Raw genomic sequence first — 25321 nt, 5'->3', positions numbered from 1 at the left:
CCTCTACGACGACGAGGGGCCTCTTAACGTCGTCCGAGTCGTCGCGAGCGCCGTGATACTGATTCGTGTGATTGATTTGTTGGATACGCGAGCTGAAACTGAACTAGCCTTAAGGGTGGCTGGTTCGGCGGTGGTCGCAACTGCGCAGCGCCTGTGCAGCTTGATGGAGACAACTTCCATACATGATCCAGTAGACTAAATCCCAACGAATCAAGGATGGCCATCTCATAAGTTATCTCCTAAGATTGGTCGTCTCTAAAATTATGCTTTATAAATATAGAACTGACAGGTCGCTTAACAGAACAAGAGAGACATCTATCGTAGTTTCGTTGAGTTGGGGTACGTCGGCGATAATCTGAGTTGAATTCTCGCAGCACCGGCCAACCACCAAACCACCAATCACCATACCATCTTGAAAAAACTCGGGGTTTGCGGGCGCGTTCGCGATGCAACTTGTAGACTTGTTGAAGGCACGGTACTCAACCCAACCCCACCACTCATGCCAATCGTCCAACCAAGCATAGTACACGATCGTGATATCGCCAAAAACAGGTATTTTTGTTATAGTTCGGCTCGAAGCACTGTTCGACCCACTGGAGGGTTGGTACTTACTAGAGATGAATGCCACCCATTGGAGCGGCTGTACCCCAGATCGGGGATGTCCGTGCACCAAAAACAGCATGACGGAGCGGGCCTCCTGCTCAGGTGAAGAAGACCGAGGTCAACGTTAATTGAGACTAGACACATGGTGTATTAGGGAGGAACTCGGTATACGACAAAGGCAGGCATCATTCCCGATGGTTTGATGTTGGGTAATTGAGGCGCCTCGGTTTCATAACCTACCAATCAAGGACACGGATGGTAATACCCCCAGCAAATGGAAGATGTTAGAGCTGACGATATGCGGACAGAGGGGGAGGATTTCGGACAGTCCCTCGAGTGCAGCCAGAAGACGAAGACGAACGTCGTGCGCGATGGCATAAGAAACGGTGCTGAAGAGGATCGGGTCGGGGATGGCGTGGGTCTTTGCAAGTGCATCCTCTGATATGGACGTACGAAAAGTGGCCGTTGACAGATCGTGTTGATCCCAGCTGTCGCCTGTCGCAGCAGTCTTTGAATTCATAAAATCGAGGGCCACAAGCTCAAGTGGCAAGAAAGCGAGCTGGCACTAGCATTAGTAGCTTATCCCGGTTCTCAACACCAGCGTTTGCGAGTTACTTCCTAGATCGATATCCATTCATCGGGTAATTCCACTCACTAAAAATATGGCATCTTCCAGGTTTCCTCCATGGTACTTTTGTTCAGATTCGTCACAATAACTCATATTGAGGTAGACTCCATCCTAAGCGGTATCCCGATTCCCATCCACCTAGGTCAACCGAATCCAAAGTCTGACTGATGATCACCGAATCCAAGTGGCCGAGCCATGATATTGACGCTTGAACTGAAACTTGACACGTTTGTGACGACCGCGTGGGACGTGCTAACGGTATTCTTATCGCCTCCTTCATAGAGTCTGCGTTGAGTAGGGCTACGAACACGTTGCATGATCGGTCCATCGTAATGGTGTTGAGTGCTAGTCGTGTGTCGTGCCCCTCGATTTGAACTCGATCCCATTCCGCGGGACCAGCTGAACGAATGAGTAACCGAGTGACGGGAGGAACGAAGCTACTCAGCCATTCGTCGTGTTATCCATAGCTCCGGATTGAACTCTACCACGAATCATGCACTTCGCCGGTGATAACGAGGCTCACATACCACGCTCGTCGTCGTCGTCGTCGCTCTGTGTGAGTTTTATTGGTGTCTAAATGGAGGATGCGAAGCGTAGGACGAAGGGAAATGAGACGAAACGCGTCGCGAAAAGAACGAGAAGCTGGTATGTCGATGTCGATGTCCAGTGCTGGTGGTACGTATTAGCGTTGATGTGGGCGAGTGAGTTTTCGTTCCGTATGAATGCCTCTTTCTACTTGTCTCTCCACCACCACACCCTTTGGCTTCATCCTTACTTGAAACGACGACGTGGGCCCGTTAAGATTGCTGTTAGTGTTTGCATCGCGTCCGGCCTGACCGCAGCTATTTGATGTCTGAGAGTGTCTTCCTCTCGTTGCCCCTCATCATTTGACCTATTTGTCGTCTTTCATCACTTGCATCTATTCTATTTTCTCCCCCAGAATTCTTGCTCGCTTGTAGATTTCGAGACGATGAGTATCGAAGTATTCACTGTGGCGGACGATTTGAGCGGAGGTTTGGGCGCGAGAAGGAGTAACACGTCGTATAGAATGGGGGTCGGCGAGAGGAATTAGTAGCAGGTGTGTCTTAGTGACTCGAAATAGGAGAGCAAGGATAATCGGTATCCTATTTCGAGTAGATTATTGGGCGCTTGTATAGAAACACTGTACTCACTGTGACCGTCACCGACGATGAGCACTATGATGGAAACCGACGAGGAATCTGTAGTTCTCCCTTCGACAACTACTTCTGGCCTCTCTTTATCACTGTGAGTATCGTCTGTCGCGCTGTTCGAGACTACGGCCTGAAGTTCATCAACGCCCAGACATCCACTTCCCATCCTCAATATCTCTGAACATTTGACTCGGCGGAAGCTTCAAACCAACTCCAATTCACCATTTGGTCTGTGTGGATCGAAGTCAACCGCGATACAGAAGGCTAACTGCGTGTCCAGTTCTTGGGGCGCTCCTTGGCACGCAAAGTGGTCGCGAAGTCGAGATTGTGAATACCTTCGAATTGGCGGTGGATCAAGAAACGCTGCAGGTCGATCATGAATTCCTGGTGTCGAGAAGGGATCAATGTAAGCATTCACCAAATCTAGCTCACTACGAGACGCGGAATCTAATCTCATGTGCTTGTAGACAAGCAAGTGTTTCCCTCACTCGAATTCATTGGCTGGTACACCGTCGCGGCCTTCCCTACCGCAAAGCACATCACACTACATGAACAAGTTAGCTCTCCTCCGTATCATCACCTATCTATTGAGTATTGATCTCCAGTGGATATTTGTAGTTTATGACCTACTGCTCAACCCCACTGCTCCTAATCCTCCAACCCACGTTGGCATATGTTTCCTCGGATGTCAACGCGCAGACGCTGCCTTTCAAGGCGTACGAGCCGTCGATAGAGATCAAAGACCGCAAGTCGCGTTCGGTATTTATCGAGGCTGCGTACAATGTCGAGACGGGCGAGGCGGAGCGTATCGCTGTAGATTGGACAGCGCGCGGAGGCGGAGGTGGCACAAGTCGTGAGTTTTCAATTGCTTTCACATGCAGCGTGGTGTTGATACTTGATCAACTTGCGCAGTGGAATCGCATCTCACTACACAGCGCGCGGCAGTCAAGATGTTGCACGATCGAATAGGTGTTCTCGTAGATTATGTGCAGAACGTTCTTTCAGGTACGGCATCCGTTTCGGGAACATAATGTCGTTAATACCTTCGTAGGGCAAGCACCAAAGGATCACACGACACTCCGCTCGCTCTCGGCGCTGATCGCTTCATTGCCAGCAACGGAAAACAAGAACTTCCGGGAGGAGTTTGATACTGTACGTTATCCAATTTCCTTACCAATATGCATTCGTACAAAGAAACTGATCCTGTGTATTTTAAGGAATACGAAGATGTTCAGTTGACTGCTTTCTTGTCTACGATGACGAAGGGGCTGAATTCCCTGAACGACGTACGCATTTCGCTCTATTTACTTTGTCTGCCTGCTGCTGATCCGTATTCTTGGCAGTTGGTCGATAAACACACTGTGCTCACATCTGGCAGAGATGAACGAGGATTCGGTGGACCCCGACGACGGGGTACAGGTCGCGCAGGGCCCATGGGAGACTGGGATCGAATGCATTGAATACTACATAGAATGTCGATGTCGATGCTTGCACTGTACACAATACACATAAAGATGCATTATGCCAGAAAGATGTCGGTACTACATGGTCCATATTAAATAAATAGATACTAAATACTAGAATGCACAAATGTACACCAAGGGTTACATACATGGCATGAACTACACAATTACTACACGTGTAGGTATTAGATGATGCAAGTAACAACATATACAAGGTGCACACGTATTGGTGCAATAGATTAAGATGGTTCCACTACTTCATCAGGCCTGAATAAAGAGTAGATTAGCTGATATTGAGAAGAGGCGGTACTGAGCAGTTTAATTTACTCACCAACTGCCTGGGCGGTTCGCGCCGTTGCTCCCGCTAAGGCACTCTTCCCAGCACTTGCCTTCCTCACAAACCGGCTCCCCAACTTCTTCTCCTTCGGCGCATCCGGGCCAACAGCTTCCTTCCCCTTCTTCTCAGACAAGTTCTCTGAGCCACCCCGGGATGATGGCCGCCGAACGCCTTTCAGCTTACCCCAGAGTCCTGTCGGTTGAGTGCTCGGAAGTGCTACAGCTGGTGCCAGCGACGATGGCTGCTTCTCGTCACGGGGGCCTGATAATTGAGAGCTACTTGACGACGAAGGCAGCGATTCTTCTCGTAAAGAGGATGATCGAAGATTTGATCTACTCGTTATGGAACTGACCGGTATGGGTATGGGCATGGGCGCTGTGGATGGCATTACCTTCTCTGCATCGTCCGGTTCGTTGGTAGCATGGGGTACGTGCTTCGCATCGAGCGAATCCACAGACGAGGAAGTCGAAGGCGCCTCTTCCTCCGTGAACACTCGTTCAGATGTCGATTCACCAGAAGGCGACGTGCCTGGCGCCGAATCGACATCTTCCTCTGGATCTTCCTCGACTACCTCAGTGTCGTCATGCCACGAAACCCCTTTGTTGTGCGCACGGGATGACAGACTGCTATGGCTTCTGTGCTGATCCATGTCGATCAGGCTGACGTCCTCGTCCGAGCCCAGGTGGTGCGAGTGATCGGAGTCATCTTGGAGGCGCCGTCGGTACACAGATGTGGTGGGCGTGTGGATTGTCGTCGCGAAGTCCCAGGACTCGACTGTACGATGGGTTTGGGCTGAGGCTATGGCTTGACGCTCTTGGCGCTGGGTAAGGGGAGGTAATGCCTCTAAAACGCTTGTAAATAAGCAAAAGTACGTATCGTAAGGTGACGAAGAACGCACTCAGGATCGCCGCGACAAGATAGGAAGGTTTCTTCGCCGATTTGAAGAACGGGGTTTGAAGAAGCTGCTCGGCCGTGGGCCGCTTCGACGGGTCTTTGATCAGGCAGCTATCGATTACTTCCTTAAACGCTCGCGAATACTTGAACGTGCCCCCATCCCGATCTAGCGTCGGGGGATCCTCCTGAATGCTTTGGAGGGTATGACTTAGCTCCGTGGGTAAGTGTGACGATGCTGATTTGCTCACATGTTTAGAAGCACTTTCTGGGAGGGCTCACGCGCTCTGGGTGGTCTTCCTTGCGTGAGTTCTAGAGCTGTTATTCCGAAGCTCCAGATATCAGCGGAAGCATCATATTGCCGCCCTTGTATAAGCTCAGGTGCCATCCAACACGGCTACGTTATGTATCAGATATGCTAAAACCGGAGAAGTATGGTTCCGCCACGTACAGTACCGACAAACGACTTCCGTTTGCCCATCTTAGGCCGCTGTGGGACATGTGAGTCGACAAGTACGACACGTTTGCCGGCAACATGCTGTTGGTCATTGATGAGACTCGAGGCTCGACTGTCGCCTGCCAGCGCTGCCGAGGCCGTCGTAATGTTCCTGCGCTTGGAACCCGCGCCGCTGGGCAAATGTGAGAACGAAGAATCCTCGGAGAGGTCAGCTGCGACCCCCAGATCACCGAGCAGCACGGTGCCATCATCGTCTATTAATAGATTGGCTGCTTTAATATCGCGATGGATGAATCCATTTACGTGCAAGTAGCTAGAGATTGATTAATGTTGATGAACGTCAGCGCACTCAATAAAGGTGTGGGTCGGACTCGGGCGGGCTCACTTGAGGCCTTGTAGTGCCTGTCGAAGGATGCATTTGACGACCTCTTCCTCCATGCCTCCGGGCCAGCCGTAACGCATGACATCTGCAGCGCTACCCTTGTTCATGAGACGCATGGCAATGTAAAGTTTGTGTCCTTCCGTCCAGGTTCCACGAACTCGGATGACGTTAGGATGTTTGGATAGAGACATTAATGTGGTTTCTCGTTGCAGAAGGGACAGCGGATGTGGCGCAAGGGAGTCGAGGTCGAGCACTTTGAGTGCACATGGAATGGGTTCGGGCTTGGGTGAAGACGGGTCCGCCGGGGGGTGGAAGAGCGCTGTGTACACTATCGAGGAGGCTCCGAATCCTATCGTGGAACCCAAAGTATAGTCTTCAGAGCGATCACTGTGAATTCAATTCGTCAGAAGGTTCTAACCCTATTAGACAAATAGCACATGCCTATAAAGCTGCCATTCATCTTCAACGGCTCCAATAAATGCCCTAGATATGCTCTGCAATCCGGCGCTGCTTGTCGGTCTGATAGTACTGGGGGGCATGCTAGTTGTGGTGCAAGGTGTCGTGAAAGGTTGAAACCCGAATTGCGGTGTATGAAGTGACCCCTGGCGCAGACGAAACTACAAAAATTCAAAAATTTAGAGAAGTGAGCTACAGGTTGTCGCAGTCCAGGTGAGAATATTATGATGGGCTGAGGCAGAAGGTCAGCTTGGCTGACATGGTCGCGTTCAAGAGACGGCTTAGAGTCGAGTCTCGCCAACTTAGGTCATCCCCGATCCGATTGCACAGCCACCTTACGTAAGCATTACTGCGAGATTGATCATGCAGAGATTGCCTTTTCGATATGTTGCTGTTCCGGCACGTGGCACGAGACCACCAAAGTACCATACTTGTTGGGATTAACTGCGGAACATCATATATAGCTTGAAAGGTACTCGTATACGCCTAATAATGCCCTCTGCTACCAGTAGTTTCGCCGGCATCGAGTCCAAGCCGCCTCTCAAGCAGCGGGAATGGGCGTTTGTCAGCACGAGTGTTATCGTCGGACGATGATTGGCTAGGAGCCTGGCGATAAGATGTATGTGACAGCGTGACGGGTGCCGAAAGCAGCGATAGGGCTCTGTTCATCGCTCTTCCTATCTCTTCCCTCCTCCGTCAGTGACTCGACCAAGGCCTGCTATTTCGCCAGCAACCAGCTTATGGCCCCGAAGCCTCCGTGCGCAAAATACCAATACGTCGTGACCACCGCAGGCCCAAAAATCCTCCCTGTCGATGAACCAGCGTGCAAGGACGAGGAGAGCCCGGCAGATTACAACGCGGGGGGATATCTTCCCGTTAAAGTAAACGACTCCTTTAAACAAGGTCGATATCGGGTCGTGAGGAAGCTTGGGTGCGTTCTGACCCTTTGCGCTTTATATGCCATTGCTCACCGCACGTAATGATGTCGCCATCCATAGATGGGGTCATTTCTCGACTGTTTGGCTGGTCAAAGACGCTGAGTACGTGTGCACTTTATGCTGGCGCCAATTCAGATCCCTAAAATGCAATCTCTCCCATCTTTGTAGGTCTGAACGACATTCTGCTCTCAAAGTCGTCAAGTCAGCTGGTCGATACGCCGAGACAGCCCGAGACGAGATTAAACTTCTATCACGAGTAGAGTCATTTTCGCCTGATCACCCAGGACGCCCCCATGTCGTCTCTTTTCTCGACTCATTCACACATACTACCCCGGAGGCATCGCACATTTGCATTGTCTTCGAGCCTCTCGGAGAGAACTTACTTGCTTTGATTGAGCGACACAAGAAAAAAGGCGTTCCGCGTGCTTTGGTCAGGGTAATTGCAAAGCAAGTTCTTCTTGGTCTTCAATATCTCCATGATGAATGCGACCTTGTCCACACTGATATAAAGCCGGAGAATATATGTGCGTGCCAAATTTCATATGCTTCAACTGATACTTGACTTTGAAATATAGTAATTTCTATTCCCGACGTCGAGTCTCACATTCATCATGAACTCTCACAATCGCCTCTACCTACTTCTCGTAGGGTCGGCGTACCCCTCCCCACTAAATTCCGACACGGCGTTTCGATTCCGCAGAACCAACAACGCCCCAGACGTCAGGTGCAGATATTCAATTCTCAACCTCTAGCGAGCCCCGTTCGCAGCGCTGGTAAGAGTGGGAATGGAAGCTTGAGCAACGGAGGCAGTGGCGTCAATAGCGTGAGTGGCAGCTACGTGGCCCAGATGCAGATATCGCGCCTCGGTTCCAGCGGTGTTATAGGCTTCGCTAGTGGGACAGTAGCGAGTCTTAGTTCCAGTGCACCGAAGGGTTTAGGCGCCATGTCTAATTCCTCGAGACCAAAGCCCCCTGTGAGTGGTGACGCCAATCCCTCTTCTCCCTCGACGTCCTCTTCTTCCTCCTCCATTTCCTCTACACTTGTATCGACGGCACCTGGTCTTAGCAGCGTCGCTAGCACGCCGGCTACATCATTGCCACAGTCGCTCGGCAGTGCTCTTATCTCCTTTGCCTCGATCGGCAAACCTTTGTCAAGTAAGGAGAGGCTCTCTAGCCTGTCAGAAGGTTCACCGAATGTGACTCGAGAGAAAGCGGGGTCAGCGGGGGTCCGTCAACGGATCAACAAACACGAAAGCGAGTCAGGATTGTCCTCTTCATGGAAAGACAGACTTGCCTCCAGCCTAGGTACATCCCTATCATGGAGAGACAGGTTGCCGATTTCATTGTCATCTTCGCCGAAGTCTGCGTCCAATATATCCCCGAGTGGTAGCAAAGTCAAGAACGGACGCTCCCATCTGGAAGATTTGCGTCATGCGTCTTCGGGTCTATCAGTCGCTAGTGCATGGAAGGATCCTGGCACAGCTGCGCTAGCGCCTGCTCTTGTTGTTTCAGCGTCAGTGCGCGCAGACGGCGAAGAGGCTGGAAACTTCTTCCACATGACCAGCGCTTCTTCGACTACAGGAAGTAGCGAACGACCGTATACAAGCGGGACACATGTAGTATCCACTAGCTCATCGGCGACTGTGACTGGTGCTAGGCCCTCTCCGAGCGGTACGCCATACCCACCGGAAGGCGCTCAGTATCACAAAGTCCAGTCACCCAAGCTGAATGGTGAATCGAGTTCACAAACCCCGAACCAACCGGCTTCCCTCCTTACGCAGACGGCTCCCCGTTCAACGGCTCCAGTGTCTGTTCCACTTGCCCTTCGACATAAACCATATACACGACCATCCCCGAACCATCATTTCTCACATCTATCCGCCCACCTGCTCGATAAACCTAGTCCCAATCATAATAGTTGCGCTAATAGTGTAATATGTCCCAATCCTCAATCGTTTGGCTCGATGTCACCCGCATCTCTTACCCCCACTCCCATGACACCTGCACTACAAGCCCCGCCTCCCACTCCCGCTGCCTCCTCTCTTGATTTACCTGCGACATCACCCCTTTCTGCGCCTTTACCGCCAATAGATACGAACGTCACGTCGCTTCCCCCCGTACACCCGGTGTGGATCAAGATCGCTGATCTAGGAAACGCCACACCATCTCAGAAACACTTCACAGAGGACATCCAGACACGGCAGTACCGGGCGCCAGAGGCTATCCTTGGGCGAAAAGACTGGGGCACACGAGTGGATATCTGGAGTGTGGCATGCGTGGTAAGCTTTCCTTACGCTCGAAACTGGCCAAACTGTTTATGTTAACATCCTTCTGTTAGATCTTCGAGCTTCTGACGGCTGAATACCTTTTTGATCCTCAAGGACAGGGGGAGATGTTTACCAAGGATGATGATCATATGGCACAGATCATCGAACTCATGGGTGACTTCTCTGTCGATGCCAAGATGGGCGGTAAATACAGCAGGGAATTGTTCGATGCCACCGGTGAGTTCTGTGTTGTTGGCTCCCTGCTACCATATGCTTACACGTTAAGCAGGCGCTCTACGGTATATCCGTACACTCAAGCCCTGGCCATTAAAGCGGGTGATGATGGAGAAGTACCTCTACACCGACGCCGATGCCACAGGGCTGTGCGACTTTTTGGAACCGATGCTTGCTCCCGATATGAAAGATCGCAAGGATGCTAAAGATATGCTCGATCACACTTGGATGCGAGCTTGCGCAGAAGATGAGCCGGTGGATCAGTGGTAGACACCTTACCGTGCTACTGCTGTACACGTCAACGGTCCCCAACACAGCTCTTCCCTTTTTTGGGCTCCCCTCCCACACAGCGATAGACACGACTGCACTCTCCCGACACTACGACAGGCACTTCGGGCAATTGGCGATACACTAGACTCTCTAGAAAGGGTATAATCCCCTCCCCCCATTTTTCCACTCGGGAACACTGATGTTATTGGGTATCTATCTCCTCCTTGTCATCACCATGTCTACATTCTTCACACTGTATTTCTTTTTCTGTACATGGACTTCAGTCTTCATCTTCTCACTTTTCCATCTCGAATTTCTCTCGCCTGTTCCATTTCCTCGGTGTATAAACTCGTGCTTGCATCAGTCATACCCCCTAGATGTTACGACACCCCATTTCCTTTCATGTGTTGCATTACCCGTTCTTAGTTTATTGAATACCTACCCCCAGTTTCCGGTGTACCACCCCTTGCCCTCCTGCCCTTGCCCACCCTCTCTTTCAACGTTCATACCAAACTTACTGTTCATGATACTCTACTTACGCTTGTACAGCCTATTAGACCTCGCGACACACAATTCATCCTTCCTTGTCCATCTTCTCATGTCCCGCTAAATGCCGCCAACGATCAATCCATGTGAAGTGATAGGAGAATGGAACATCGGTGCGTAGTAAGTACCTTTTACCGACCGTCACCTGAGAGCTTACTAGTAACTGGTAACGATAAGACCATACCGGGGCCGACGCGCACGCGCACGCGCCAGCTATCTGGCTTGATTTCGCGCTAATTGTTATACTTAGCAGCACCATCCCACTCAAGCCAACAGACTCAACATATGAGGGTAAATGACAAGTCTCGAGCTCAGACTCGGGGCCGCATTGCACGCCTTCCTCGACTTCTAAGCACTAAACCGGTAACTCGCTGACAGTGCTGTATGATGGTGCGGTACGACGGTGCTGCATCTCTACCGCTGTCTCATCATGCCTAGGACCGATACTCGGCAGCGTAAGAGTCTGGTAAGCTTAGAAGACGGTGTATGGCGGGTGAGTATAAAAGACCTCTGCTGGAGCCGCGAAAGTAATCAGTCGCAACTGACCTTCAAAGCTTTACTTACCTCAGGTGAGTAGAAATGGCTCGACTTACCTGTTCTCAGAGCTGATTACGATTACGGCGTAGAAACACCGAAACCATGTCTTCTCTCAACATCCACCAGCAAGTTTTCGGCCTCTCGCTCGCCTCCAACTTACTGACGGTGAGCAAGGGAACGGAGGCCGAATTGCAGAGCGAGTTGGACTCGACTTTGCAACCCATCATTGCAAATAACATCGGCAATTGGAACGTCGTTTGGGGACCTAGAGTGTGGAAGACCGCTCCCAGTGACCCAAACTCGGGACCCGACCGCGTCTGGTACATTGCGCACAACCCATCTGCGAGTTTCGTGGATGGTATCTACGATGCTTACGTCCTGGCCGTCGCTGGGACCGCGAATAATTCGACGGAGAACCTGGTAATCGACGCCTACGTGAACGAAGTCGTCGACTTCAATGACTGGGTGCAGACTGGGATAACCAATCCTCCCGAGCAAGCTGCAACTGTTGACCAGGCGAAGCCGTACATTGCCTATGGAACAGCATCCGGTATCTCCACCCTCTTGACCGTACCCAGCCCTGCTGGGCAGACCATCATCGAGTTTCTGGCCACCATCCCTCCTACATCTCGACTCGTATTCACAGGACACAGCCTCGGAGGTGCTCTGTCGCCAACAGTCGCGCTGGCACTGTTGAGAGCGGGGCTCCTGAAGAACGCACCAGGAAATGTCTTTGCTTACCCCACCGCCGGTCCATCGCCAGGGAATGGACCGTTCGCTGCCCTGTTCGCGCAGAACTTCCCTCTGATTACTGATGGTCCTGCGGCCTATCAGATGTGGAATGGAAATCTCGCAAATACGAAAGACATCGTTCCCCATGCATGGAATATTGAGTCTTTGAAAGCTATCCCGACACTCTACGGCACCTTACCATTTCTTCTTAATGTGATAGTCGTGGCCATAGTCAATGGCGCCATTGACCTAGCCAACGCGTCGGGCTTGGTGTACGTCCCGCTTCAGGGACAGACATTCCCTACACCTGCTCTTGATACGCCTCAGACTCTACAGTCATTCCTCGAAACGGCGTTACAAGAACACATGGGAGCTTACGAATCATTCATTGCGGCTCCAAGCATCCTGCCTTCGCACGAACCGGCTTCATCGACGGAGCAGGCTAGAGGTCTGCCCATTCTAGGAGGAATTTATCAAGCACATCGTGAGGCGAAGGAAATGGAAAGGTTGGAAAAAGAGGGAAAATAAATTCGCATTATCTCAGTGCGCACCAAGTAGTGTTTTGCAACTGTCCTCATGTCGCTACGATGTACTTTGAATGCATGGATCCATAGTGTCCGACTACCCCTCACTACGTCACGGGCGAGAATGAGCCTGTTTCCAAGTTATCATTATTCCTTCTTGTACGATAATTTGTCCGCCCATTTAGAATCTGAACGGATTGACAGGAACTCGAGAGGTATATCGTCGCTCTGTACAATCCCGCCGACATAGACTGTAAGAGTGCACATATTGATTGGCATTAAAACATGCCATACCACTGGACGTACGATACCCACTCATTTACTGCATTGAACCCTCTTTCACGGTTCGTTGAACACCGAATACCTACCCGGAGTTTCTGGCGTTGTCACCCCCTGAGCCCCTTTCTAACTTCATCATGATAGAACTTATGGAATTTACCGCTTACGATACTCCACTTAGGCTCACAAGGCCTTGCGCCGACACACAGTCTTATCCTTCCTCCTCCAACTCCTTATATCCTATTAAATGTCACCAGCGATTACTGGACTAATTGACATGAAATGGAACACCGCGAGTTGCGAGTACCTTCCTCCTGGAGGCTAGACTAGTAACGTTAAGTTCACCACCCTACCGACGCCATCGCTTGCGCTCATGCCCCAGCTGCCTGGCTTGATTACACGCCTATCGCTATACTTAGAAGCATCATCTCACTCGAGCCAAAGACTCGTGAGCCGTTCAACATATAGGGTATATATAAAAACTCAAGCTTCACGACCAAGGCCACATTGCGCGCCTTCTTAGACTTCGAAGAACTAGACTGGTAACTCGTTGATAGTGCTGTATTGACAGTGCTGTATGGTTGTGCTGTATGATCGTGCCGTACGACGATGCTGCATGACCTAGTGCTGTATCGTCGTCGCTAGTTCCGATACTTGGCAATGTAAGAACCGCCGAGCAGCGTAGTAATGGGTGAGTATAAAAGACCTCTGCCAAAGGACGTTCAAGGCAGTCACAACTGACCTTCAAAGCTTCACCGCAGGTGGGTAGAGCTCCTTATATCTCTATGCTCCCAGAGCTAATTGCTGAATAGAAATCGAAACACCAGAACCATGTCTTCTTTCAACATCCACCAACAAGTCTTCGGCCTCTCGCTCGCCTCCAACTTGTTAACGGCGGACAAGGGAACGGAGGCCGAATTGCAGAAAAAGTTAGACTCGAAGTTGCAACCCCTTACTGATATAATCGGGAATTGGGAAGTCGTATGGGGGCCCAGAGTATGGAAGTCCAAGCCCACTGATGCAGGCACTCCGCCCGATCGTGTTTGGTACATCGCGCACAATCCATCTGCAAATTTTGGCGACAGGTCCTACGATACCTACGTTCTGGCTATCGCTGGGGCTGCACCAGATTCGGAGGAGAACTACACCATTGCCACCATGGTGAACAAAGTTGTCGATTTTAACCAATGGGTGCAGGCCGGGATAACCACTGTTCCTCTGGAAGCTATAGGAGTCGATCAGGCGAAGCCGTACCTTTCGTACGGAGCAGCGCTCGGAATGTCTACCCTTGTGACCGTCCCTAGCCCTGGTGGGCAGACCATCATCGAGTTCCTGGCCACCATCCCTCCTACATCTCGACTCGTATTCACAGGACACAGCCTTGGGGGTGTTTTGTCGCCAATTGTCGCGTTGGCGCTGCTGAGAGGTGGGCTCCTGAGGAACGCGCCAGCGAATGTCTTCACATACCCAACCGCGGGTCCCTCGCCAGGAAACGGACCGTTTGCTACTATGTTTGCAGAGAATTTCCCTCTGATTTCCAATGGCCCTGCTGCCTATCAGATGTGGAATGGAAATCTCGCGAATACACACGACGTTGTTCCGTATTCATGGAACATCGACTCGTTGAGAGCGATCCCAACGCTCTATGGCACACTACCACCCGAACTCAATGATAAGGTCGTGGGTCTTGTCAACGATGCCATTGACCAGGCCAACGCCTCGGGTTTGGTGTACGTCCCGCTCCAGGGGCAGAAATTCTCTACAGCTGCTCCAGATACACCTCAGACTAAGGATGAGCTCCTCCAAATAATCACGCAAGAGCATATAGCAGCTTACGAATTGCTCATCGTGTCACCAAGTATCACGCCTCTTCACGAAATAGCTTCAGCGATGGCGCAGGCTCGAGGTCTGCCAATTTTCGGAGAACTTTACCAAGCACATCTCGAAGGGAACGGAAGGGGAAAGTTGGAAAAGGAGGGGGCATAGAAATCTTTTCATTTCCATCCACAGCGAACAGTGTTTTGCAACTGTCCTCATGTCGCCATGTTATTTCTTGAATCTATGACTTACTTCCCCTGTACCCCTGGCTACGCGTGTCCACCTACCCCCAACTCTATTCACTCATGGCGTAAGTGTTCTACTTGTGCTGGTAGCAATATTCCATCTCCTTGTTCCTTTCCTATTATAATGTAATGCCGCCAGCGATAATCTAGGATCGACAAGGGGGTTGAAAGGGACACTATCGCGCTGTGCCTTCCGCCGACATTCGCCTTCAAGGTGCGTGTGTTCGTGTCCTGTTAAGGCCGAGTTGTCGATCTAGACCTGGGGACATCTAGTAACTCCAAGGACTGCCCTGGTTGATGACGGTCTCTCACCACACAACTTTCCGGTGTTGAGGCAACGCCGGTCGCTATATCTGAAGGCACCGTTTGACACAAGCCATCGATGGGCTCTCTCCGCAGCATAAATGTCCGGGCTGATCTTACTCCGATTGATATATAGAGGTAAACGTCAATCCTGAAGGCCTCTCGCGCTCAATGGAAGTTGTATGGAAGCTTCTACTCAATGTAGCGCTACTGGTGCTGTCACTCGTGTGCTTTGCGTAAGTGATTATTGCTCCATGGCCCGATCTATGGTAAGACGGTGCAATTCTTGGGCATAAAAGCCTCTGTAAAGGGATGTACTAGTACAAGCCCACGCATCCCCCCTTCTGTGAGTCAAGGTACTTCCATCTGCGTGGATTGAAATATTAATTACTGATTAGAAATTGAAGCACTGAAAGCATGTCTTACAATATTCATCAGCAAGTATTCGTCCTCTCAAATGCGTCCAATCTGCTGTCGGCGTGCAAGGGTACGCAGGCCGATCTACAGGGCAAGATAGATGCGGCTCTGCAATCTACCATTACAAACGTCAAAATCGGCGATTGGAGCGTCGTCTGGGGACCCAAAGTATGGAAGTTCAACCCCAGCAATGCCAACTCAGGACCCGACCGTGTCTGGTACATCGCACACAATCCATCTGCAAATTTTGGAGACGGGGCTCACGATACCTACGTTTTGGCCGTCGCTGGAACTGCAGATAGTTCATTCGAGAACCTGGTCATCGATGCGTATGTGAACAAAGTTGTCGATTTCAATAGCTGGGTGCAAACCGGGATTACCACTGCTCCTGAGCAAGCAACCTCGGTAGATCAGGCAAAGCCGTACATTGCATATGGAACAGCTACCGGGATATCCACTCTCTTGACTGTGGCGAGCCCCGCTGGGCAGACCATCATCGAGTTTCTGTCCACCATTCCCTCTACGTCCCGACTCGTATTTACTGGGCACAGTCTCGGGGGTGCCTTATCACCATCCGTCGCGTTGGCTCTATTGAAGGCCGGGCTCCTAAAGAACGCGCCGGGGAACGTCTTCACATACCCAACTGCGGGTCCGTCCCCAGGAAATGGACCATTTGCTGCCCTTTTCTCAGGGGAATTTCCTCTGACCACCTCAGGACCCGCACCATACCAGGTGTGGAATGGAAACCTCACAAACACATACGACATCGTCCCTCATGCGTGGGGTATTGATACCTTGAACGAGATCCCAACACTCTACGGGAAATTGCCATTCGTTCCAGCCGTTCTCGTCAGGACCATTGTAAACGGTGCCATTGATAAGGCCAAATCGTCAGGGCTAGGGTATGTCTCGCTTCAGGGACAGACATTCTCTGCAGCCACCCCCACTACTCCCAAGACTTTGAAGGCCTTCCTTCAAACTGCTTTACAGGAACATATATCGGCATACGGCGTGCTCCTCGAGACGCCAAGCATTCCGTCACTGTGCAAACCAGCGTCTTCGACGGAGCAGGCTAGAGGTCTACCAATTCTGGGAGGTATTTATCAGGCTCATCTCGAAGCAAAGGAAATGGAGAGGTTGGAAAAAGAGGCAGAGTGAATGTACTACTTACGCTACGTATATGTACTCTGCGTGAGGTTTGGTAGCTGCCCTTGTGTCCACTATTGTGAATTTATGTGCGATTGCCCCTGTATTCCCTCTATACGCGTGACGACCTGCCCTAAATCAAACCCAATTAGCTGCCAATCTCGTGGCACGCGTTTCAGTCTCTCAGATCTCACTATGTCTGGCTTCGACGCGAATAACGTCTATACAGTCTCGGTACATGACTTACCAGCGGCATCCTCCCCCGATTCACCCGCTGAAACCGAGAAACTACTCCTTGAGTTCCTTGTTCAATACCGTGTCGGAGGGGAGTTCATTTATCGGTCGGTGACTACCTTTTACTCGTCGCGAATGATTCTCATTTTTGGCGAAACATAGCGATAAGCTAAGGGCGAACTTGCTCCTCAAGCAATATGTCCTTGAAGTGGATCTACGACACATCAGCTTGTTCAATGATGAGCTTGCCCACGCCATACAAGACCGTCCAGCGGATATACTGCCACTGGTGCGTGTTCTATACGGTAACCTGGACTATCTTGACCTCTAGCTCAGTTCGAAAATGCTGCTGCCAGAGCGGCGCGTACAATACTCTTTCCTTTGGCTGGTACATCGGAGGAGCGAACGGAGAGAGCGGCTGAAACAATACCAAAGGTCCAGATAACATTGCGTTCTGGGCTGAACTTGCTGCCATTCCGCGATCTTACCGCCAATCTCATGAACAAACTCGTACGTGTCCCAGGCATCGTCATCTCCGCTTCGGTATTATCGTCACGCGCTACCAAGCTGCACCTTCAATGTCGAGCATGTCATTCAGTGCGAATGATATACCCCTCGGGCGGCATGGGTGGTGTGGGCTCGGGCTCCGATAGAGGACTCCCCAGAATCTGCGACGCGCCAGAAGTTGACGGGCAGAAGAAAGACTGCCCACTTGATCCATACCTCATTATCCACTCCAAATCAACATTCGCCGACCAGCAAACACTCAAACTCCAGGAGGCCCCAGATATGGTCCCTGTTGGAGAGCTTCCTCGTCATCTACTGCTATCTGCCGATCGTTATTTGACAGGAAAAGTTGTTCCCGGGTCGCGTGTGATCGCCACTGGAATCTACTCCACCTTTCAATCAGCTAAAACTGTGAGATTGATCGCAACCACTTTCACGTCCTGTTGACCTCTGAACATTTTATCAGAAAGGCTCTGGCCCCGCGGCGACGCGGCAACCTTATATTCGAGTAGTCCATTTGGAGCTTTCATCACAGGCCGCGGGAGGGGGATCAAATCCATTCGGCGTTCAGTTCACAGCGGAAGAGGAAGAGGAATTCGGCGAGATGGCTCGAAGCGAAGGCTTTTACGAGAGATTCGCTAAGAGCGTCGCCCCCAGTATATTTGGTAGCCTCGGTAAGCACGCGTCGCGATCGTCTTGGTACCTCGTCATAACAATGTATGGCATCAGACATTAAGAAGGCCATTGCGTGTCTTCTGTTCGGCGGCTCGCGAAAGGTGCTTCCGGACGGCATGAGACTTCGGGGGGACATCAATGTCTTGCTTTTGGGTGATCCGGGTACTGCCAAGAGTCAGCTTCTCAAGTTCGTAGAGAAGGTAACGCCATAATCGAGCTACGACTGGACTTGAACTGACGCGCGTTGTCTAGGTCGCGCCAATCGCTGTGTATACGTCGGGTAAGGGATCTAGCGCTGCAGGTCTTACCGCCTCCGTCCAACGGGACTCGATATCAGTGCGTACGAACCTTGGAGCATTTTCTACCAGTAGTACTTATGGATCAAACAGAGGGAGTTCTATTTGGAAGGTGGCGCAATGGTGTTAGCAGACACAGGTGTTGTTTGCATCGATGAGTTCGACAAGATGCGGGACGAAGATCGCGTTGCTATCCACGAAGCTATGGAACAGCAAACGATATCCATCGCGAAGGCAGGAATCACCACCGTTCTCAACTCCCGGACGAGCGTTCTCGCCGCAGCCAATCCCGTCTTTGGTCGATATGATGAGGGCCGTAGTCCAGGCGAGGTAAGATCCCGCCCCAGGCCACCGTCAGGTCGGTGCTAACCTGTGTGTTAGAACATCGACTTCCAAACGACTATTCTCTCGCGTTTCGATATGATCTTCATCGTGAAGGATGAACACAACGAGCAACGCGATAGAGTGAGTTCAGTACCTTACCGTTTCATTGAATATTTCTGATGGTAACCTTTCGAAACACAGATGATCGCGAAGCACGTTATGAACATCCACATGAACCGGCAGAATGCTGAAGATGGGCAAGCGGAAGGAGAAATTGATTTGGACAAGATGAAGCGGTACATCGCGTATTGCAAAGGGTACTTGGGATCTTATTTCATGCTGAAACTGCAACTCATATCACGAATTAATAGCAAATGCGCGCCTCGTCTATCCCCCGATGCCCAGGAAATGCTGAGCAGTCATTTCGTCAATCTGCGACAAGAAGTGCAGAAAGTTGAACGGGATAATGACGAACGGAGTTCCATTCCGATTACCGTTCGGTAGGTCTATTCTATGATATGCCCCTTCGAAACGTGAGCTCATATGCACCATTCCTACTACGATCACAGTCAACTGGAAGCGATCATCCGGATATCCGAGTCTCTCGCAAAGATGACGCTGTCCCCCGTTGTTCAAAATCATCACGTCGAGGAGGCGATACGGCTGTTCAAGTTCTCTACCATGGATGCAGTTTCTGCTGGGGCTGCGGATGGGTTGTCGCGCGGGGAGGTAAATGAGGAGATGACAAGGATTGAGCGGGAGCTGAGGAGGAGGCTGCCGGTTGGATGGAGCACGAGCTATCAGAGTTTGGTTAAGGAGTTTGTGACCCAGCAGGGGTACTCGAGCCATGCCTTGGAGAGAACGTTGTTCGTATTGGAGAAGAGGGAAGTTATACGGTTCTCCGGACAGGTACGTGGTTTTGCATAATCTGTGACGGACGAGTATTCTGACTAACATCCCGTTCTATAGAAAAAAGTGGTACACAGAGTCGGTGTCTAGCACGGTTGCTATCTTCCTTCTTCTTTTCTTCCTTTTTGTCTTACACAAATTGTCGTCTCCACCATTGCTTTGCTTATACCCGTTTGAATCTCACTGTTGTTGTACACTACATTATCCCTTGGTTGTAGTCCTTAGAAACGGTCCCCATAACTGATGGTCAGGATATATGCAGATTTTGATGTCATAGTACCTCAACGGAAGTAATAAACATCCGCCCGCCTAGCTCAATCGGATAGAGCGTCAGACTTTTACGGTCAGTCAATTGGCTAGGCGATCTGAAGGCTGCGAGTTCGACCCTCGCGGTGGGCTAAAGGATCTCTTTTTGCATCCTTCCTGCAGGGATGCAAACACTCAAAGCAAACGCTCGGAGTACATCACGACGTCGCAGGTCCACTTTTCTTTACCCGGTTTGCCCACCGACATCAAGTTGTATATTACCCTAAGGCCTGACACATGGGCTTACCCCGTTTTCTAACAACAAACTTCTGAGTGTTCTAGATCCCTTGCATCTCTGGTTGTGATTGTTGGAGATGCATGCTGCATTGTTGTCTGTTTCAGCGTTGAATATATAGGGGTCCATGATACTTCGCACCTACACTGAGCGTTAGATATCAAACATTCATCACATATAGAGGTACATCGGGTTTTTGGGGCATCGTACATCATGGATGCCCCCAGGCGTTACGTTGATTCCAGTGACGCCTTGCACCGCTTTCGAAGAGGTGAGTGATATGACCCACACAGGCACAACGAGACCCACTATCGTCAATGTGAAATGGGTCATGGTTTTTGCGGACGGTACACCGCCCATCTCGGATAACCATCTTGTGAGAGTCTTAGTATATCTGTCTGGTCGTCAAGTTGAATCTTTAGAGCTTTATTCTGGGTACGTACGCGAATCGAGCAAAAAGGTGCTTATTAGCCCACCGCGAGGGTCGAACTCGCAGCCTTCAGATCGCCTAAGCAGACTTAAGTAAGAGTCTGACGCTCTATCCGATTGAGCTAGGCGGGCTGATGGAAACAGTATGACCGATACTACCAAGTTCGAGACGCCTGCTGGACAAAGCATGCTTCGTGATTCGAATGTGATTCCATCATGGAGGTTGCACTGCTTTAATATTAGCTTTCGCGGCGACCAAGTCCAATGGAAGACCCACTCATACCACATAAACTATATCGGGTCAGTCTACAGCATGCAGTAAGACACCTGAGTCAGATTTGGCTCAGATTAGGTCCAGATTTGAGTCAAAGCCAGGATGTCACAAGGCTTCCGTGTGCCGAACTTGCGTGTCCTGGCCAGAGACTACGTGTCGTGCGTGTCCGACCTCCGCTGTACCGTCCGCAGTAGCGTGAAAGCTGTGCAAAAAGAACTGGGACGTGAGAGCTGATGAATTGATTCGGCCCAAGAACTCCATTTCCTAGTCCAAGAGCTTGTCGATGGGCACCGCCGGCTGTTCCTACATGGTTCCTATAGCAAATCAGCGCGGGAGATAAACCGAGAAGGCGCGCCCAAGGCACAAGGCGAGGCAAAGCCGGGGTATTACGTAAGGCGAAATGCGCAGTCATAATACAAACAGGGGACAACTGTTCTTTCTTCCGTACCATCACCATCTCCTCTGACTCCCTACAACAGCAGTATTTGAGCATCCAACCGCAGTCAAATTCAATCGCAATGTCCCAACAGCAATCCCCCAACTACGAGGCTTTCAACAGCCACGAGTATTCGAAACATACTGCCCTTGACTTCCTTTCATTCACCTCTCCATTGGACATTGTCGCCCCCTCCCCTGATCTGTTTGAGACCGAACTCGATTCAAACCTCGAGGGCTTAGACGATTCCCAGATCCCTTTCTTCACCGTCAATTCCAGCGACGCCTTCAGTATCTTGAGGTCCGAAAACCCCACGTGCGGTCCTCCCTCCACTATCACCGTATCCAGCGAATCGGCGTATGACTCGCCGCACTCGACCTACTCGGATCCGTACTACAATAACTACGCTGGATCCAATTACTGTGGCTCAGCATATTCCCTAGCTGACTTCAACGAAGTTGACATGCAGCGAATCAATCTCAACGCCTACGACTTCGCCCCCAGCCCAGCGACTGTGGATCCCACTTCGTTTGGGACTCTGCCCTTGACGCCGCCCACCAGTCCTCCAGCGCCGGGTCGGGTGACTAAGGCAACATACGAGAAATACATCCCCCGTAGTTTTTCAGACTACACACCAAGCACCCGTGATGCGGCAGATTTCTACCCTTCGCCCTACCGTACCCAGTCGACGGTGTCACCGACCCATATCTCTGCCCAGCTGCCCACTCTTCCCGACAAGGCTGAGGAAGCGGGCAAGGGAGATGACCCCCGCCGCAAATACAAATGCAATGTTTGCTCTCGTGGTATGTCTCTGCTACGCCATTGAATGCTCTCGTCGCTGACACAGGTTTCTATCTAGCTTTCGCCCGAGCCTTTAACTTGAAGACCCACATGTCTACTCATGACCCGAACAGGTCTAAGCCATACACCTGCTCTCATCGGTCTTGCGGTCGGTCATTCAGCAGGAAGCATGATTTAGGGCGTCACCTCATCAGTATCCACCGAGATGCCTCCGTACTCCCTTCTCATCCCTCCGCCACTAAAAAGGCAGTCGGAGTGACGAGGACTGCGAGAGCTTGGTGCGAGACATGCGGAAAGAGTTACTTTGACAAAGAGGCATCCTGCGGATGCCACAGCGGGAAGTGAAACTTGGATGACGCCTTTGTTCGATGTTAACGTATTTGGCTCTTTGTAAGTTCATCTTGTCCCTGTCGTCGTAGACTTTTTCTTACTTCCCTCGCAGGCTACATGCTTGTTGTCTTGGCCCTAGCGTCGTCTGTCTCGTATGCTATGTTTTCTCGACATATTGGACTTCGCGTCGGGCCTCTACATATGTGTCACGTATCGTACCGCCTCGTATACTTGGCCCCGAGACGAACGTGACCTATGAATTGTCCCTATCATCATCGTTGCCGCTCATTCCCCGTTCTATCTACCTCCCGTATTTCCTTGAATATATTCTCCTCTCGTCGTGGACTAATCTATCGTTGTTATCTTCCTCTCTTTCATGTTTTTTCTCTTTCTTTCTGTTTTTGTTTTTGTCTTGTACACACAGCTTCGCAGTTAGTGCGGTGAATGTGTTATCGTTTCAAAAATATATAAATAAAATCAATATTGCAATAGCTCAAATACAACGTTTGGAAACAATGTTTGAAGTCTATGGAGGTAATGGTACATGAATAACGAATAATCTGCGTTACGTTCTACCCAGCGCCAACTCAACGATGGCGTAGGTGTTAGCCAATAACACTATGAACCATATCCCGTATGATACTAGCATCAATGGCCATCCGTTACTATAGTCTACGTACTCGGGAATCTGAATAGACTCCTCCGTCTTCTCATGATACTCCACAACACTCTCCTTCTCCGTACCCACCTTGTCGCGGTCACTAACGATGATTGAGCTAGATTCAATCACCTGGAGCTGGCTCGCGGTGTACGCCCCAATCCCAACAGATGAAACCGATTGATCATCACTCTCCGAGGGTGGGGACGGGGGTACGGGTTTCCGCACGCGCATCACCACCTTGGATGATGTCAAATATATCAATGGGAATACGATGAACGGAAGGACGACGGAGAGCGCGACTTGCGAGGCAACGAGGAGTGTGTTGATGCCTTCTCGGCCGGCTGAAACGGCGACTATCACAGATGGAATCAAGCTGATGAGACGGGTAATCAAACGACGAAAGAACGGCTGTGATACAACGAATCATGATGGGGTATGTGAATTAGCGTTTTGACATGGTTTCCACGGAGGTGGGGTGAATGGAGCTTACCGATATGCGCCATTCTATGAAGCCCTCGGAGACAACCTGCCCGGCTAGTGTTGCAGTGATACTAGCCGCTTGGCCGGCACAAATGAGCGCCAACGCAAAGACAATGGCAGCACCTGGAGCAGAACAAACAACTATGAGCTCTTGTATAGAAACGTTATTACGAAAATGTGATTGACCATTGCCAATAAACTGCTTAATTAGATCATGGGCGTCGAAAAGCCCCGCTGGGCCTCCATCCCTAGATTGGTAGAATACCGTGGCAGCGAGAATTAGAATTCTAAATCAGTGGTACAAAGGTTAACCTCTCGGTGGTCTTGGAAACAGAATGAATACAATAAATACACTCACGCTGAATTTATGGGCACGGCGATGCCAAGGAGGCTTGTTATGATATCTATGACACCATGTGGGAGGTGTTGGCGAATGAACGCGAGAGAGTTATTCTCTCTTTCGCCATATTTTGTCCTGTAGTCCCGTGCTGCTGCCGCACGTTCTGCGCGGGAAACAGCGAACAGGGGGACGACGAAGTCCTTGACACGGGACTTGAGTGTGCGATGAGTAATGGGCTGCGAAGACGGAAGAACTGGGGGATGTAGCGGCGGGGGTGGAGCCAGAGCCACGCGATCCTGAGTCGCAAGTGACGAACCCAAGAATAGCGCGTGAGGCATGATGGTGGCACCCAGTATCCCGACGGCCGTGTATATCGCGTTTGGCTCAGACTTGAAAAGGTCCTTCGAGGGAATGTATCCCATAAAGACAGCGGGCCAGTCAGGGCGCGATTTCACCATCAAGACGATGAAGCAGGCCAGGACGGCGAGTACCTTGGATCAAAGATAAGACGCCCGCTGCCAATCGGTGGAAATAATGGACTCAACTAATAGAATGATGGTGTATTCAAATGCTTTCGCCGGTCTTCCCTGTGCCGTGGATGGGTTGCTGATGGCGAGAAATACGAGAACATCTGCGGCGGTCAGGGCGACGGCTCCCCATAGTGGTAGGTTAGGGATTATAATCACTAGTCCAATGGCTGAACCTAGCAATTCAGCTAGGTCTGTCGATATGATCGCTATTTCCGAGAGCACGTAAAGAGGATAGAGAACGCCGTAGCGAATCAGCCGGGTATGCTTCGGGCGATCGTGCAGGAGTAACCGGCAGTGAGAAGCCAGGTCTGGTGGAACAAGTTGTTTAGTTTCGCGTACACGATCCGTGTGTAAATAGACTAACCGATCCCGGTAACACACCCCAATTTGCACGATAGAGTCTAATCCACGAGATTCCTCCGTTTGTCAATGGTTTATTGGGGCAGCATTTCATTTACCTGCAATACTATTGCGCCTAGCCCCGTCATGAGTATGACAAAAAGCATAGGTCGATAGTGGAAGTCAGAGCCTGCTTGCAGGTCTACGCTCCAGTTACCCCTGTGACCCTGCTGGTCAGCATGCAGTATAGACAATCGTTAACCACATCCTATAACTTACGGGTCAAAATATGCGACAGCGCATACGATACCGACACCTATGTGGTTCTTGACATGGTGGAGGACTCGGCGTACGGCTGAGGAGCTGCTTGACCGCAGCGTTCGTTTGAGGGCCACAGACATGACCTGCTGCTCGGGGGGCGATGAAGGAGAGGTGGCAGTTGATGGTAGAGGGCCATTTCCTCAGAATAAAGTAGGAAATCCCGAAACCAGCGTAGCGGAATGGAAACAGTAGATTGGTAGAGGTCTTGAGGGCACCTGCCACAAGAAGCCACATATTTACCCACCGTTCT

At 50.8% G+C, this 25321-nt stretch overlaps 9 protein-coding genes and 2 non-coding genes across 11 annotated transcripts; 8 read left to right on the top strand and 3 right to left on the bottom strand.

The window, feature by feature from the left end:
• Positions 1–2420: 2420 nt before the first annotated feature.
• On the top strand, positions 2421–3863 carry PC9H_003976 (uncharacterized protein; the record flags this gene model as incomplete). The annotated part of the gene is made up of 9 exons (XM_036773566.1): positions 2421–2497; positions 2555–2631; positions 2684–2809; positions 2871–2959; positions 3022–3256; positions 3316–3408; positions 3455–3555; positions 3621–3689; positions 3747–3863. 9 exons carry the CDS (start codon positions 2421–2423, stop codon positions 3861–3863), a joined length of 984 nt encoding a protein of 327 aa, XP_036635039.1.
• A 326-nt stretch (positions 3864–4189) lies between these two features.
• Positions 4190–6472, bottom strand: PC9H_003975 (uncharacterized protein; the record flags this gene model as incomplete). Its single annotated transcript, XM_036773565.1, has 6 exons — positions 4190–5046; positions 5102–5289; positions 5346–5491; positions 5546–5864; positions 5937–6320; positions 6375–6472. The coding sequence occupies 6 exons, from the start codon at positions 6470–6472 to the stop codon at positions 4190–4192; spliced, it is 1992 nt and encodes a 663-aa protein (XP_036635038.1).
• A 657-nt stretch (positions 6473–7129) lies between these two features.
• On the top strand, positions 7130–10097 carry DSK1_2 (serine/threonine protein kinase, CMGC group; the record flags this gene model as incomplete). Its single annotated transcript, XM_036773564.1, has 6 exons — positions 7130–7320; positions 7388–7429; positions 7496–7851; positions 7903–9605; positions 9665–9830; positions 9883–10097. 6 exons carry the CDS (start codon positions 7130–7132, stop codon positions 10095–10097), a joined length of 2673 nt encoding a protein of 890 aa, XP_036635037.1.
• A 1185-nt stretch (positions 10098–11282) lies between these two features.
• Positions 11283–12440, top strand: PC9H_003973 (uncharacterized protein; the record flags this gene model as incomplete). The annotated part of the gene is made up of 1 exon (XM_036773563.1): positions 11283–12440. The coding sequence occupies one exon, from the start codon at positions 11283–11285 to the stop codon at positions 12438–12440; it is 1158 nt and encodes a 385-aa protein (XP_036635036.1).
• A 1106-nt stretch (positions 12441–13546) lies between these two features.
• PC9H_003972 (uncharacterized protein) lies at positions 13547–14701 on the top strand (the record flags this gene model as incomplete). The annotated part of the gene is made up of 1 exon (XM_036773562.1): positions 13547–14701. The coding sequence occupies one exon, from the start codon at positions 13547–13549 to the stop codon at positions 14699–14701; it is 1155 nt and encodes a 384-aa protein (XP_036635035.1).
• Positions 14702–15498: 797 nt separating this feature from the next.
• PC9H_003971 (uncharacterized protein) lies at positions 15499–16656 on the top strand (the record flags this gene model as incomplete). The annotated part of the gene is made up of 1 exon (XM_036773561.1): positions 15499–16656. The coding sequence occupies one exon, from the start codon at positions 15499–15501 to the stop codon at positions 16654–16656; it is 1158 nt and encodes a 385-aa protein (XP_036635034.1).
• A 183-nt stretch (positions 16657–16839) lies between these two features.
• On the top strand, positions 16840–19679 carry MCM5 (minichromosome maintenance protein 5; the record flags this gene model as incomplete). The annotated part of the gene is made up of 12 exons (XM_036773560.1): positions 16840–16985; positions 17041–17167; positions 17215–17796; positions 17852–18059; positions 18115–18260; positions 18313–18396; positions 18450–18686; positions 18738–18821; positions 18882–18997; positions 19052–19180; positions 19250–19589; positions 19650–19679. 12 exons carry the CDS (start codon positions 16840–16842, stop codon positions 19677–19679), a joined length of 2229 nt encoding a protein of 742 aa, XP_036635033.1.
• A 213-nt stretch (positions 19680–19892) lies between these two features.
• PC9H_003969 lies at positions 19893–19988 on the top strand. Its single transcript has one exon. It is a non-coding gene; the product is annotated as a tRNA-Lys (tRNA).
• A 611-nt stretch (positions 19989–20599) lies between these two features.
• Positions 20600–20691, bottom strand: PC9H_003968. The gene has a single exon. It is a non-coding gene; the product is annotated as a tRNA-Lys (tRNA).
• Positions 20692–21351: 660 nt separating this feature from the next.
• On the top strand, positions 21352–22415 carry PC9H_003967 (uncharacterized protein; the record flags this gene model as incomplete). Its single annotated transcript, XM_036773559.1, has 2 exons — positions 21352–22072; positions 22129–22415. The coding sequence occupies 2 exons, from the start codon at positions 21352–21354 to the stop codon at positions 22413–22415; spliced, it is 1008 nt and encodes a 335-aa protein (XP_036635032.1).
• A 550-nt stretch (positions 22416–22965) lies between these two features.
• PC9H_003966 (uncharacterized protein) lies at positions 22966–25151 on the bottom strand (the record flags this gene model as incomplete). The annotated part of the gene is made up of 8 exons (XM_036773558.1): positions 22966–23469; positions 23552–23664; positions 23728–23828; positions 23900–24372; positions 24427–24719; positions 24776–24812; positions 24870–24969; positions 25030–25151. 8 exons carry the CDS (start codon positions 25149–25151, stop codon positions 22966–22968), a joined length of 1743 nt encoding a protein of 580 aa, XP_036635031.1.
• Positions 25152–25321: the final 170 nt, after the last annotated feature.

This window comes from Pleurotus ostreatus (assembly GCF_014466165.1).
Source record: "Pleurotus ostreatus strain PC9 chromosome Unknown scaffold_2, whole genome shotgun sequence".
NCBI lineage: Eukaryota > Fungi > Basidiomycota > Agaricomycetes > Agaricales > Pleurotaceae > Pleurotus > Pleurotus ostreatus.
The sequence above is the reverse complement of the archived record's forward strand: the minus strand, read 5'-3'. Positions and strand labels throughout refer to the sequence as shown.